Below are 16,205 nucleotides of genomic sequence, written 5' to 3'. Positions count from 1 at the left end.
GGAAAATAAAGCATGACTAAATTCAGGAAGTGCTAAATGTTGTTGCATGTAGTTGATAGAGGCTGTGTGTGAGGCCCACACAGGAAGTTTCCAGACATAGTTGCAGTACAGGAACACCCCCATGTATGAAATGTTGAGCTGAAGCTGTTGACTTGACATTACAAAGCAGCTCAAGAGAGATGACAGAGGTGTCAGATTTGGGTAAGTAGATGTGGCTATTTAGACGGTCTTGAAATGCGATACAAACTGATCCATTTTACCTTTATGTTAATTACTGGGGTTAATTCTTCAAAAATAAATGAACGTTTGCATTTTTTGGTAGAGTGTGATGTTTGCAGCATGTGGGTTGTATGGGGCGCTAATGCGTCTTTTTGTGGTTTCAAAATAGTTAATCCAAGTTGAAGACAGAAATAATTTACTAGATTCAGTTGATATCTGATAAACTGAACTTGATCTCTTGCATTACTTAATGTCTCATGCTCTAGGAGAGAAGATTAGAAATCATGTCTGCTCAAAGAACAAAGCAAAGCCTTGATTCACATCACTCGGTAGTTAACCAAAGTGAAACACCCAGTGTTGACGAGTTCTATGTAACAGACAATACTAATGTACCAAAACCAGAAGGAGATAAAGAACCATTAAGTGTATTGTCTAGTCCTCACAATTCACAACCTGAAACCCAGCATCTTACTACAGCAAACAGAAGAAAGCTGGGTTCCAGAAGAAGAAATAAACAGCAACAGCATGTAAAGGACTCGGCGACAGAGTTACACCACAAACATAGACAGGAACTCAAAGAAAGCACCTCTGGCAATGAAGACCTCGAAATAACACAATCTGAGGGGCAGGAAGAGTTAAATAGTCAAGGGCTGAATTCTTCTGTAAAACATGACAGCTCTTTATGCTCATCCACCACGTCTGGTTATTCTTGTGAGGTTCAGGACATCAGTGGAAATCAACAAGCAGACAAAGATGAAAAACCATCTTACTCTTATGGGTTAGTGGAAACCATGCTGGAAGTGACTGGTGCATCTGCCATTCTAAAGAGTGAGGAAGTCAAAGAAAATATTGCAAGCGGCTCTGACTTGATTAGTTCTCTCAGTGTGAGAGAAAATGAAAAGAGAAGAGTGGAAGATACCGACCTGTCAAGGCAAGATGGGAATGTTGAGGGTAACTGTTTGAAGGGTGAGTCACATGTAGAATCTGCAGACACAGGGTGTTCCATGACACCAGAGGTAACCACTGACAAAAACAGCCCCAGACTATATACTGAACTTGCAGATGATAATCAAAATGAGCACCTCTCCCTTCCTTTGGACTCCCAACTTCAGGATAGCTCTGCCAGTACAAAGGAGCGAACTGACACTGATTTAATATCAGTGAATAGAAAAAAACTGGGGTCTACTCGTAGAAATAAAAGGCGACAGCATGTTAAGGACTCTGCTGCTGAATCTGAAGAGCAACCAGTTGAAAATGTTGGAGGTTTTGATGCCTTTGAAACAGCAATATTTCCATCACTTACAGAGACAGAGGTCAAATCTGTGGAAACAACACTGGAAAGAATGAACAGACCTGACACTGATGAAATTGAAGGGAAAGAAGTTGCACATGTTGTTGGTGTCTCTGGGTTAAATAGTTCAGATTTCCTACCAACTCCCTCAGTCAGTGAACCAGTGAAAAACCAATCAGATGTCAGGGAGATGCCACATGAACTTTCCAGTGTGTACTCTGTAACAAACGCAGAAGGTAAAGAAAGAGACGAGGACACAGACTTGTTAATGCAGTGGGGGAGTTTACAGGCCAGTGAGTTTGTGAATGAGGCGCATGTGAAATCAGACTATTTAGAGTGTCCTAAACTAGAGACATCCACAGACAAAGACCACGGAGAACACACAGAACCCAAGTGCTGTGTTCAGTTAGCAATAGATTCATCCCCAAATGAGGAGGTGTCTACAAATGAGGAACAAAATGAGCATTTCAGCTTATCTGAAGTCAGAGGGGCTAAGAACTTGTATGAAGAGGCAGTTGAACCTGCAGAAATGCAAGAAATACATCTGATTGATCATTCCTTTGAGAGTGCGAATTCTGAAATCTGTTTCGTAAACCTGACAGACCAAGCTGAAGTCAGTGAGTCATCCCAATCTGACTCGAGTGTGAAGGGGGTGGCAGATTCAGCTACTGAGCAGGAAGTTTCAAAACCTGATCACAAACAGGATGAGCACCCTGAGAAACAAAGCAATGTGGAGGCTTTCAAACAGAAAGATGATCAAGTATATGATCCAGAGAATCCAGAGACCAGTGACATAGAGAGATTGGACACTGCAGTAGGTCAGGTATTTGAAAATGAACGCCAATTAGAGGAGGATATAAAACCAAGCAAAGAACAAACAAGTCACCAGGAGAAAGAAGGACGCCCTACTGATGTGACTGAGAGCAAATCTCCTCTAGAAACCACGGAATCAGAAACACATGCACCTTTTGACTCACAACCTCAGGACACTTCTGTGATAATGGATGACCAAAGCAACACTGACTTCAACCCCATTAGCAACAGAAGAAAAATGGGGTCTAGACGCAGAAATAAAAGACAAAAGAGTGTGGAGAGCCCTGGTGTTCAATCAGAGATGTCATTAATGCCAGAGTCAGAAGTCCAGGTGGGAATATCAATGCAAATGATGCTGGAGGGAATGGACGAAGTGGGCCCATCTCAGACTGAAGAAGTTTGTGATGGCAATAATGAAAGTGCACAAAGTAGCAACTCCGGGTTAACTAGTGTTAATGTACATTCAAGTCCGTCAGTTGAGATACAGGTAACTGAACAACCGAATTCCCCTGCTAGTACTTACTCTGCTGAAACAGATACAGAAAGTAAAGAAAAGGATGAGGACACAGACTTGTTAACACGGTGGGGAATTTTACAGCCACTCAACTCGGTGAATGACACACATATAAAACCAAACAGTGTAGAGTCCTCTGGCAAACCAGAGATAACCACAGAGAAAAGTGAATACAGAGAACATACAGAGCCTAAATTTGGAGACGAGCGAGCAGCAGTTTCATCACCAAAAGAGGAGATGTCTACAATGGAGGGTCAAAGTGAATATTTCAGCTCATTTGAGGAAAGAGAAGCTCGACGCTCAGAGGATGCTGCGGAGGAAGTGCATGAAGAGGAAGTAAAGCCAATACACATGCAAACAATGCATCACATCGATAACTCCCCAGTTGAGGAAACAAAACCCTGTTTGCAAACTCTGGAATCAGAAACCAAGTTGCATTTGGATTCACAACCTGTGGATAATTCTGTGAGCATCAACGAGGAAACTCACTCGGACTTCAAACTCACAGGGAACAGAAGAAAACTTGGGTCAAGCCGAAGACTTAAAGGAAGACGGCACGGCCCAGAGATCACTGAACCAGAAGAGGAAGTTGTAGAAAATACTCAGAGTGATGAGGTTTCTGAAAAAGAAAAAATGCCAATAGCAACAGGAACAATAAGTCAGGAAGAATTGAAAGAGCAAACCAGCCCAGATTTAAAACTCATTAAGAAAATTAAATCAGCTGTAGAGGAGCAGGAAAACACAGAACAAATGCCAGATGAAGGTACAAAGCTGTTACAGAATTTGACAGACAACAGAACAACAGTGACAACAGACATTCTTGAATCTACCGACGAAGTCAATGAGGCCGAAAAGAAATTCATGAAAGAGCCAGAGTATTTAACTCCACTTCCAGTTTATGATGTAGTTAAAATGGAATTGATACAATCTGTTGAAGCCTCAGTTTGGAAAGATAATCCAGACTCACAAAATATCTCAAATCATGAGGGCAATGTCAGCACCCAATCCGTCCCATCTGACGGACTCGACCAAGAAGAAACTTCTCAGATCCACAAAACAGAATCTTTACCTTGTGACAAAGACTCAGTGGGACAAGAAATCTGTGTCCAACAGACAACTAACGTGAATGAATCTGAGGTAGATGTTGTGGTAATAGAAGCAGAAAGTTTAATGGGTGCACACGGGTCTGGAGAGGTTGACGTGGAAGATGAACTCAAAGATCCTGCCAATAAAGACCTTTCAGCTGAAGAAACAAACACTTTAATTGAAGTCACACACGATGAACCTTTTTCTGTTGCACAAAATAAAATGGAAGCGTTGGAAATGGGTCATGAGGAAAACAGCAGAGCCAAGCCAGATGAGAAAAGTGGGATTTCTACATCAGCAGGTACATCTAACAGCCGAGGACAAAAGGACAACAACAATAAAACAGAAACAAGACACATGGATGAGGACGCTATCAACACTGACTCTGGTGTTATAGAGGCTACACAAAATGAAAAGCAAAGTCCAGAAGGGATTAAAGTAGGCCTAATACAGGACCAACCCTTAGAATCAATAGAGGCACCAAGTGTTCTTGTGGCAGATCAGGAGATGGAAGAATCTGTCATACAAGAGCCAAACAACGCTCCTGAAGAGGCTCACAAAACAAACTTTGAGATGAGGGATTCAAGTCCACACGTCAGTTCGCCCAACAGGCGAAGAAAAATGGGCTCCACTCGCAGAAACCTTGGATCACGACACAAACTGGAAAACTCACATCAAAAGCAGACACATGTAAAACCAGACAGTGTAGAGTCCTCTGACAAACCAGAGATAACCACAGAGAAAAGTGAATACAGAGGACATACAGAGCCTAAATATGGAGACGAGCAAGCAGCAGTTTCATCACCAAAAGAGGAGGTGTCTACAACGGAGGGTCAAAGTGAATATTTCAGCTCATTTGAGGACAGAAGTGCAAGAGACGTGCATGAAGAGGAGGTAAAGCTGATACACATGCAAACAATGCATCACATCGATAACTCCCCAGTTGAGGAAACAAAACCCTGTTTGCAAACTCTGGAATCAGAAACCAAGTTGCATTTGGATTCACAACCTGTGGATAATTCTGTGAGCATCAACGAGGAAACTCACTCGGACTTCAAACTCACAGGGAACAGAAGAAAACTTGGGTCAAGCCGAAGACTTAAAGGAAGACGGCACGGCCCAGAGATCACTGAACCAGAAGAGGAAGTTGTAGAAAATACTCAGAGTGATGAGGTTTCTGAAAAAGAAAAAATGCCAATAGCAACAGGAACAATAAGTCAGGAAGAATTGAAAGAGCAAACCAGCCCAGATTTAAAACTCATTAAGAAAATTAAATCAGCTGTAGAGGAGCAGGAAAACACAGAACAAATGCCAGATGAAGGTACAAAGCTGTTACAGAATTTGACAGACAACAGAACAACAGTGACAACAGACATTCTTGAATCTACCGACGAAGTCAATGAGGCCGAAAAGAAATTCATGAAAGAGCCAGAGTATTTAACTCCACTTCCAGTTTATGATGTAGTTAAAATGGAATTGATACAATCTGTTGAAGCCTCAGTTTGGAAAGATAATCCAGACTCACAAAATATCTCAAATCATGAGGGCAATGTCAGCACCCAATCCGTCCCATCTGACGGACTCGACCAAGAAGAAACTTCTCAGATCCACAAAACAGAATCTTTACCTTGTGACAAAGACTCAGTGGGACAAGAAATCTGTGTCCAACAGACAACTAACGTGAATGAATCTGAGGTAGATGTTGTGGTAATAGAAGCAGAAAGTTTAATGGGTGCACACGGGTCTGGAGAGGTTGACGTGGAAGATGAACTCAAAGATCCTGCCAATAAAGACCTTTCAGCTGAAGAAACAAACACTTTAATTGAAGTCACACACGATGAACCTTTTTCTGTTGCACAAAATAAAATGGAAGCGTTGGAAATGGGTCATGAGGAAAACAGCAGAGCCAAGCCAGATGAGAAAAGTGGGATTTCTACATCAGCAGGTACATCTAACAGCCGAGGACAAAAGGACAACAACAATAAAACAGAAACAAGACACATGGATGAGGACGCTATCAACACTGACTCTGGTGTTATAGAGGCTACACAAAATGAAAAGCAAAGTCCAGAAGGGATTAAAGTAGGCCTAATACAGGACCAACCCTTAGAATCAATAGAGGCACCAAGTGTTCTTGTGGCAGATCAGGAGATGGAAGAATCTGTCATACAAGAACCAAACAACGCTCCTGAAGAGGCTCACAAAACAAACTTTGAGATGAGGGATTCAAGTCCACACGTCAGTTCGCCCAACAGGCGAAGAAAAATGGGCTCCACTCGCAGAAACCTTGGATCACGACACAAACTGGAAAACTCACATCAAAAGCAGACACATGTAAAACCAGACAGTGTAGAGTCCTCTGACAAACCAGAGATAACCACAGAGAAAAGTGAATACAGAGGACATACAGAGCCTAAATATGGAGACGAGCAAGCAGCAGTTTCATCACCAAAAGAGGAGGTGTCTACAACGGAGGGTCAAAGTGAATATTTCAGCTCATTTGAGGACAGAAGTGCAAGAGACGTGCATGAAGAGGAGGTAAAGCTGATACACATGCAAACAATGCATCACATCGATAACTCCCCAGTTGAGGAAACAAAACCCTGTTTGCAAACTCTGGAATCAGAAACCAAGTTGCATTTGGATTCACAACCTGTGGATAATTCTGTGAGCATCAACGAGGAAACTCACTCGGACTTCAAACTCACAGGGAACAGAAGAAAACTTGGGTCAAGCCGAAGACTTAAAGGAAGACGGCACGGCCCAGAGATCACTGAACCAGAAGAGGAAGTTGTAGAAAATACTCAGAGTGATGAGGTTTCTGAAAAAGAAAAAATGCCAATAGCAACAGGAACAATAAGTCAGGAAGAATTGAAAGAGCAAACCAGCCCAGATTTAAAACTCATTAAGAAAATTAAATCAGCTGTAGAGGAGCAGGAAAACACAGAACAAATGCCAGATGAAGGTACAAAGCTGTTACAGAATTTGACAGACAACAGAACAACAGTGACAACAGACATTCTTGAATCTACCGACGAAGTCAATGAGGCCGAAAAGAAATTCATGAAAGAGCCAGAGTATTTAACTCCACTTCCAGTTTATGATGTAGTTAAAATGGAATTGATACAATCTGTTGAAGCCTCAGTTTGGAAAGATAATCCAGACTCACAAAATATCTCAAATCATGAGGGCAATGTCAGCACCCAATCCGTCCCATCTGACGGACTCGACCAAGAAGAAACTTCTCAGATCCACAAAACAGAATCTTTACCTTGTGACAAAGACTCAGTGGGACAAGAAATCTGTGTCCAACAGACAACTAACGTGAATGAATCTGAGGTAGATGCTGTGGTAATAGAAGCAGAAAGTTTAATGGGTGCACACGGGTCTGGAGAGGTTGACGTGGAAGATGAACTCAAAGATCCTGCCAATAAAGACCTTTCAGCTGAAGAAACAAACACTTTAATTGAAGTCACACACGATGAACCTTTTTCTGTTGCACAAAATAAAATGGAAGCGTTGGAAATGGGTCATGAGGAAAACAGCAGAGCCAAGCCAGATGAGAAAAGTGGGATTTCTACATCAGCAGGTACATCTAACAGCCGAGGACAAAAGGACAACAACAATAAAACAGAAACAAGACACATGGATGAGGACGCTATCAACACTGACTCTGGTGTTATAGAGGCTACACAAAATGAAAAGCAAAGTCCAGAAGGGATTAAAGTAGGCCTAATACAGGACCAACCCTTAGAATCAATAGAGGCACCAAGTGTTCTTGTGGCAGATCAGGAGATGGAAGAATCTGTCATACAAGAGCCAAACAACGCTCCTGAAGAGGCTCACAAAACAAACTTTGAGATGAGGGATTCAAGTCCACACGTCAGTTCGCCCAACAGGCGAAGAAAAATGGGCTCCACTCGCAGAAACCTTGGATCACGACACAAACTGGAAAACTCACATCAAAAGCAGACACATGTAAAACCAGACAGTGTAGAGTCCTCTGACAAACCAGAGATAACCACAGAGAAAAGTGAATACAGAGGACATACAGAGCCTAAATATGGAGACGAGCAAGCAGCAGTTTCATCACCAAAAGAGGAGGTGTCTACAACGGAGGGTCAAAGTGAATATTTCAGCTCATTTGAGGACAGAAGTGCAAGAGACGTGCATGAAGAGGAGGTAAAGCTGATACACATGCAAACAATGCATCACATCGATAACTCCCCAGTTGAGGAAACAAAACCCTGTTTGCAAACTCTGGAATCAGAAACCAAGTTGCATTTGGATTCACAACCTGTGGATAATTCTGTGAGCATCAACGAGGAAACTCACTCGGACTTCAAACTCACAGGGAACAGAAGAAAACTTGGGTCAAGCCGAAGACTTAAAGGAAGACGGCACGGCCCAGAGATCACTGAACCAGAAGAGGAAGTTGTAGAAAATACTCAGAGTGATGAGGTTTCTGAAAAAGAAAAAATGCCAATAGCAACAGGAACAATAAGTCAGGAAGAATTGAAAGAGCAAACCAGCCCAGATTTAAAACTCATTAAGAAAATTAAATCAGCTGTAGGAGACTCTGGTGTTATAGAGGCTACACAAAATGAAAAGCAAAGTCCAGAAGGGATTAAAGTAGGCCTAATACAGGACCAACCCTTAGAATCAGTAGAGGCACCAAGTGTTCTTGTGGCAGATCAGGAGATGGAAGAATCTGTCATACAAGAACCAAACAACGCTCCTGAAGAGGCTCACAAAACAAACTTTGAGATGAAGGATTCAAGTCCACACGTCAGTTCGCCCAACAGGCGAAGAAAAATGGGCTCCACTCGCAGGAACCTTGGATCTCGACACAAACTGGAAAACTCACATCAAAAGCAGGAGGAGGATAAAGAGGATTTTAATGTTGAAAGTGTCTCAGTAATCGTTGAAAAAGAGCCACCGATTATCGATCAGCAGGAAAACAGTGACTCTGAGCAAAGGGAAGAGAAGATGTTTGAAACAGTGGAATTGAGTCACACTGGTGAATTTCAGTTGAAACCTCTAGCTCAGCAAACAGTCGAAGAAAATCCTGATTCTCTCAGCCAGCAAGCAGAAACAGAGCATCATCTAACTCCAGATTACCTCCCTGCAAAACTGTCCCCTCCTCATAAACAAGATGTTATGTCAGAATCAGCAGCTGGAGGCAGAAGAAGAAAGATGGGGTCTCACCGGAAGTCACATGGACATCAAAAGAATGAAGACAGAATGATCAGTGCACAAAAAGAGAGAGACGTGAGAAGTCTGACTGATGAAAGTGTCAACAAGACAAGTCAAGAAGAAAGAGAAGAGTCTTTGGGCCTGAACGAAAAATCAGAGGTGAGCAGCAAACTTAAATATTGGGAATATTTGATATGTGTGATTCTACTGTTGTGTTTTTACTTAACGTGGTTGAATTATTACTTTGTTATGAAAGTGCTTTATTACAACATTAAAAAGTTAGCATCACCCCTCTGCTGCATTTCATGTATTGTTGCAGATTAAGCGCAGGCCTTTAAACTTCATTTTAATGAACCTGTCAGTTTAATTCACACAATATAATGATACAAACTGATGGCATGACACAACGGAATTTGAAAAGTCAACAAAATTGTACAAAGTTTAATACTGTGCTCCGTCTGCAGTGAACTCGTATCTATTATTAGTGACAGTAGCAGCAGAATGTCTGTGTTGTGCTCAGCTTCCTATTTGCATAAAAACCCTTGCAACTGTTACAAAAATAACAAAATGACACAATGAGCCAAAATGAGGAACATGTGGTCAACACTACAAGTTTCACGTAGTGAAAAGGAGAACATAAACATGTATCTGTTTTCTCGAGAACATAAACATGTATCTGTTTTCTCGAGAACATAAGCTTGTATCTGTTCTTTCTTGATGTCTGCATTGGTATTTTCTTTCAAGCGTTCAGATACAGTTGCACAACAACTTAAACGACAGCCTGTTAAGAAGGTATGTGCTCTGATCGGAGAGGATATTATGCAAAGCAGAAACTAAATGGGTAAACTCCTTATGCAAATATCGTTTTTGCTCCAGAGCACACTCTTATAAGTCCTGCTGCTTTTACTTTCCATAAAACATCATATTTTGGTGGCGTTACTTTATATGTCTGATTCAAGATGAAATATGCAGAATCATCTCTTGACTGTTTTTTTTATTGTCTGCAGGTTGAAGAAAGTGTCAAAACATTATCATCCAACATCAGCGTCTCAAACGCACCAGAGCTCTCAAGGCCGTTGAGGTAAAACCAACACCACAGTTCAACAGAGATGCAAAACAAACACTGCAGCCTCCAGGACCTGTTTAACGCCTTCAGTGGCTTTGTGTTGATCTGCCTGTTACCATCGATCGTATCAGCATGAACCAGATCAGAAGAAATATAAATCTATGACAACTCTATTGAATCATGTTTTCTGCCTTGTTACACATACAGATATGGACTATACATTAACCTTCAGCCACTAAACTATTAAGTGTGTGAATTCTGTTTGCATATTCTGCTTTCACTTAACAATTCGAGCCATTACATTCTGAGGCAAACACTCAACTTCCTCTTTATTGGCAGTTCAACAACATTTGTCAGACTGCCGACTAATCTAACTTGATAAATGTAATACTGCACCGAGTGCTGTGCATTCATTCTCCCTTTGACTGATTGGCGTTAGCAATCAAAACAAAGACTAAACATCCACACGTAAACTATTGAGTGAATCTATTCAACTGTCAACGATGTTTTGCAACTCATCTGTCTGACTCATCAAAGAAGCCGAGCCTCTGACTCATGCGAGCCTTTGGTCTACACTAATCCTGTTAAAAGTGCAAACAGGATTTGGTGCTAACATTACATACACACGTTTGTTTTGCCAGCAGGTCAGTTGCATTGTTGGTTTTACATTGCACTGTTATTTTTCTTTTCAAATTTGTTTTTCTCTTAAATTCAAATACAACCTTTTGGTTATAACCGCACAGTTCTGCATTCAAAATAGTGATGACTGATCTAAACCCTGCAGCAGAATGTCTCTCATTTGTTGTGCTTATTATGTTATATAACACTTTGTCTGTTCCACAGTGGGAAGGCACCTGAGAGAGAGAAACCAGTTCAACAGCACTATACTGAATTCCCCCCGAGACAAGAGGGGCAAAATACGTTTTCTTTGGGTAAATTGAACAGTAGGACTTCCACCCTGAAGTCAGCCGTCACAGTAGAAAATACAAACATGTGTATATGATGTAAGCGTTTCTGTTTTCCCTCCAGCAGGTGATTCCAGAGGAGCAGACATCAGATCGAAAAGTTATAATGTGCTGCTGGTTGGCAACAGCAGCGTAGGCAAGACCTCCCTCATGAAAAGAGCCCGCAGTGGGAAGTTTTCTTACGATGTACCCGCCTCTGTCGGTAAGACCCTGATTTTTACTGAATTGTGTTAGGTGATAAAATTCAAGACCAGACAAAATAAGATGATATCCTTTATTGATTCCCATTGGGTAAAAAAAAAAAGATAATTATAGAAGGAAAGCATGAGTGAGTGTTGATGAAACACAAACTACACAGAACAATACAAAATCACAAAACCACAACAAATACCAACACGAACAACATCAGACACATCAGAGCAACAACAAGTAAAACACATTGAAATGACTACATGTGTGAAAAATTTCAGTTTTTGAGGTGTTCTGTAATTGAGAGGCTTTCAAAGTCCCCTCTTGGGATCTGTATTCTCATAAATGAAGGTAAATATGAAGAATAATTAACAGAAAGCATATTTTATAGGCCTAGATTACTGCATGTGGACTGTGGTTGTGGATGGAAAGCCTGTGGTGCTGCAGTTATGGGACACAGCGGGTCAGGAGAGGTGAGTATCCTGTTTGATTTTACAGCACAACACAGAGAGTCTCATACCAACTATTGGGGTTTCGATCAAACACGTTAATTAAAGGCCCCCCACCTTGAGAATACAGGTTTTAGATTTTATGATTTAGATTCACATGATCTTTAAAAGTTCATTCTGCAAAAAGGATTTTTCCCCCTTTTCCGGTGGTGATCTTAAAGCACATAGTTGTTCGCAATGTCATTAAGCGGAGAGGAGATTTCTGGCACAATGTTACCTAATACCTGAGTGCATGGAGGAGAAGTATTACTTGTAGTGAAAGAAAGCGTGTACAATGCCCACAATCCTAATGACCGGAGGGAAAGCTGGAAGGTGTCTATGAGGACATGAGGACATGAGGACATGAGGACCAATCAGTCTGAACATTCGTACAGGTACTTTCAGGTCCTGCAGCTTTACGTGGGTTTACTCCTGATGTCTGTTGTGAAGAGGCTCATGATCTGGTTGTTGGTTGGAGGGAAGGTCATTTAGTAGAAGGAGGCATCACCGTGAAGGGTACAGGGTGTTATTTTATGCTTTATAATGTCCTAAATCCTCTGCCACAAGCACCATGAGTCTTTTATATCCAGGAAGGGTGAGTGGACTTAGGCTCAGGACAGGTTGTCTCTGTTCCAAAGGGCTTTCCCGAAACAAAATGTGACGGGAGCATCCCGGGCTCTCAGCAAAGTGTCAGCCAAGACTTCTGCTGAGCACATGTGAATACATCATGTACGTGTTATTGTAACAAGCTGCAGATACTGTTCACACAGGCCACACAATGTCCCACACAATGTCCCACACAATGTCCAACACAATGTGCCCAAAACAGCCTTAGTATGTCCAGGATTCACTTTGACGCCAAATTGTAACCTGTTACAGAACTGGTTTGACCCATCTCGACAATGTTTTGCATTCTGGAATGAAAACATTTCTTGCCCTCGAGACACGGAGCGGTGCGCACACAGAGCTTGTACATGTGCACATGTTCACTCCACATGCTACAGACATGTGGTGTGGACACAGTTTGGAGGACGTATTAGATGAGCATAGTTGAATTAACAGCCTTTAATGAACCCACTCATTTGATAGGGATTCAGATTAACATATTTACCCCCAACTCTGTTTACACCAACTTTGTAATATAATTATGAAGGTGATGTCTATGTAAGATTTACTTAACCAGAGACAATCACTGTCTTTACATGAGAGTTGCTCTTTCCTGGAAAAAACATCAAAAATAAAGTCTCTTGAAAAAACCTTTAGCAAATTCTCAGAAAACTCCACTAACCAGTGTATTGGTGGAAACTTACCCTTCACTACAGGACTGTTCAGTTACGAAATATTGTCTCCCACAGCATAACTTTCACTAGAGAATGTGAAGAAAAGCATTTTAAGTGAGGTTGGTGGCCTCCCCCTGGTTTAAACAGGATGTCTTATCTCTGTTTGGATCGTCTCAGATTGTTTTGTTTTCTGTCTTAACAGGTTTCACAGCATCACCAGGCAGGTTTTTCATAAAGCGCAGGCGTTTCTCTTGATGTACGACATCACGTCTTCTCAGAGCTTCTCTGCCATCAGCTACTGGGCAAACTGCATCCAGGTACTGTGCATACCAGGGGTCCGTCAATGTTGGAATGTGAAACCGACAGTGGGAATGGACAATTGTGAATGAACACAGGCATTTTACTGGAAGCAACACATTCCCTGCACCTGATTGGATTTACTTCCTCTGACTCCTTTTTTAAATAATGAAAATAATAATATATATAATATATTCAGATTTTTTCAAACGATACGTACCAAACGCTTTATATGGTTTTCGAGGAAGTTAATAAAATCAGGCAATTCAGGGATTCTCATGCTCTTGTACATAATATAAATTATATTATGTACAAGAGCACAGGAACTATAATTATATTATATAATTATAGTGAAACACCAGAATGACACTAAGTGGAGGGCAGTGCCATTCAAATCAATTAAGTTGCACCAGATTTCACACACTATGATATTAGTTCCCTTAATATGCCCACTTGTTTTCATCGAAATCCACTAGTTATTCCCTGTGAAACTGCTCAGAATTATTAGAAATACATAAAACAAAAGTGATTATTATATATTTATTACTAACAATGCTAAAAAAAACACTTGTTTGCAATAAATGTTTTAGGATTTACTGAACATCCCTAAATGTCAGAATCACAAACAATAATCAAACTATTCCATATTTTGCAGGAAGGTGCAACAGGAGACGTGACCATTTTACTTCTTGGGAATAAGAGTGATTGTGGAGAGCGGAAGGTTAAAACTGAGGAGGGAGAAATCCTCGCTAAGGTTTGGATCTGTGGCGTTACATCCTCTCACAATTTCAGATGACGACACAGTGTTTGTAAATTGTTGTAATGCTAAAAGTGGCCGTGTTCCTCCACAGGAGTACAACTTTGAATTCATGGAGTGTAGCGCTGCCACAGGTGAAAATGTGATTCACTCTTTGGAAACTGTCGCCAGGTAATTAACACATTTAACAGTATTCATATTTATTGTAATGTCTCATCTCACCTGAATGATTTGTGCTGTAATGTCACAATATCAGCTGATCGTGTTGCTCTTGTTGTGTTGTTGCAGGATGTTGAGTGAAAAACATGACACAAGTGAGCAAACCGTGGAGTTACACATTAAGCCCCCGCAGAGAACAAGATCAGGATGTTGCTGAACTTGTGACGGTGGTGAAACTCTGGTGGGGGGTTCTGAAATTGCTTGTGTACTTACTGGACATCTTTATGTTTGTACTTTACACCTAGTGCAGGTATTCTCTAATACCAGGATTCTTACATGATGAACATTGGATTTTTTAATCTTTCAAAATGCTACTTTATATCGTTGTTCTCTGTTTCACCATTTTAGATTATTTTACCTTCCATGAAATACTTTGCACTACTCTCCTGGTCCAATTACATATTGATGATCACATTAAATTGATATTTTAGGAATGTCAGAATGAACATTTTGAACTCAAGGATGTAACAATATGTTAAATAGTCTGTGTTTATATGTGGAAAAATATAGTCTTGTGGTCATATCGCACTCTCGAAGTGCTTCACAGTACAGGACACATTCACTCACACATTCACACAGACCTACTATTCACATTTCACCCATCATTCACACACTGTCGGCAGCAGTCAGAGGGGGTTTTCCCCGAGGACACAGAATGCAGACTGGAGGAGCTGGGGATTGAACCACCGACGTTAGTTAGTGGTTCTACTTCCTCATCCACAGCCACCCCAAAAAAATTCTCTACATCATGCAGCTATTAAGTGTTTATTCTACACAGTTTGTATTTTATGTAAATTGTTAATTTTATTTTCATGAAACAACAAAGAGTATTGTACAAACCAGTGTCAGAGGAAATGTTAAAATATGAAATACTCCATGCCTGAAAATCATTTTTCTTTAGTACACAGTGTTATTTCTAAACAGTATTAAGATGTTAAAGTGTCTACCATCTGTTCTAAATGAATGGTGTTGGACTCATAAATTAATTTCATGCCTCTATAATAAAAGACAGTGGTAATAAAATGATTGACTCTCAGTATAAATGTCAAACCGTTTTATCATGTTGTGAAACTTATGTCACTGAACACCTGTCATCAAGATGTTCTAATGTCGCGTGTCATACTTAATAAAGCTGCAGATCTCACGACTCATGCTTACATAGTTGATCTGTGTCCTCACAGAAGTTTTGTGTCTCCGGTCTGACAAAGACACCAGTGTTCCCACAGGAACAAGTCCTTCAATGGAATGAAGAGTATGACAACAATGGCACTGCTGGAATAACCTCATAATGTCCCCAAAGGAGCTTTTGTGGGAAACAGATGCTGAGACAACATCTCATCAGGCCTGAGAACATTTCACCAAATCTGAAACCAGTGATCCTCTAACTATCAAGAGAATCACGGCATTACTCTCTTCTTCAGTTGTTTGGGAATTTCCAACATAGGCCGGAACATGTTCGCATCTTATTTTAGTTAAAATATCAAAACCTGGTAAAGATTTATTCTACAACTAATACAAGGAGTTTTTCAAATTATCTTCAAGCCTCAGTTCCAAAGACCCAACCAGGGACCAGGACCCAACCGGGTCTATTTAGGCTTATTTTCAAAAAAACCTTCAAGGTATTGATTTAAAAAAAGATCTAATTAACAAACTTTAAAGGAATTCAACAATGTGTGAACAACAACTGCAACAACCAGGAATGATCTAATCTGTCTTTATAAGAGCAAACACTTATGATCACTTAATGACCAATTAAGTTTCCAATAACTAATGAATATTACACGTTAACTCTGATCAAACATCCCAATCCTACTAATGCTGTTTT

At 40.7% G+C, this 16,205-nt stretch overlaps 1 protein-coding gene across 2 annotated transcripts; it reads left to right on the top strand.

Annotated features, from left to right (window-relative positions):
* Positions 1-102: 102 nt before the first annotated feature.
* rab44 (RAB44, member RAS oncogene family) lies at positions 103-15,527 on the top strand. 2 transcript variants are annotated; one of them, XM_069536532.1, is made up of 10 exons: positions 103-201; positions 486-9,278; positions 10,127-10,200; positions 11,029-11,117; positions 11,218-11,352; positions 11,731-11,812; positions 13,310-13,424; positions 14,060-14,158; positions 14,256-14,332; positions 14,450-15,527. In XM_069536532.1, the coding sequence occupies exons 2-10, from the start codon at positions 504-506 to the stop codon at positions 14,535-14,537; spliced, it is 9,534 nt and encodes a 3,177-aa protein (XP_069392633.1). In that variant the 5' UTR covers positions 103-201; positions 486-503; the 3' UTR covers positions 14,538-15,527. The 2 variants fall into 2 exon arrangements, with proteins under 2 accessions (XP_069392633.1, XP_069392632.1); XM_069536531.1 differs by having other exon boundaries at positions 11,215-11,352.
* Positions 15,528-16,205: the final 678 nt, after the last annotated feature.

The sequence above is a fragment of the Paralichthys olivaceus genome, chromosome 2 (assembly GCF_024713975.1).
Source record: "Paralichthys olivaceus isolate ysfri-2021 chromosome 2, ASM2471397v2, whole genome shotgun sequence".
Taxonomy (NCBI): Eukaryota; Metazoa; Chordata; class Actinopteri; order Pleuronectiformes; family Paralichthyidae; genus Paralichthys; species Paralichthys olivaceus.
Note: the sequence above shows the minus strand (reverse complement) of the source record. Positions and strands in the feature narration are given on the sequence as shown.

What these genes read in the sequence shown, in the direction of transcription:
- rab44 (XM_069536531.1), top strand. Translation starts at nt 504, where the DNA reads ATGTCTGCTCAAAGAACAAAGCAAAGCCTTGATTCACATCACTCGGTA. An exon ending in GACACAGCGGGTCAGGAGAG is followed by an intron (nt 11,813 to 13,309) that starts GTGAGTATCCTG and finishes CTGTCTTAACAG; the next exon opens with GTTTCACAGCATCACCAGGC. An exon ending in TCTTTGGAAACTGTCGCCAG is followed by an intron (nt 14,333 to 14,449) that starts GTAATTAACACA and finishes GTGTTGTTGCAG; the next exon opens with GATGTTGAGTGAAAAACATG.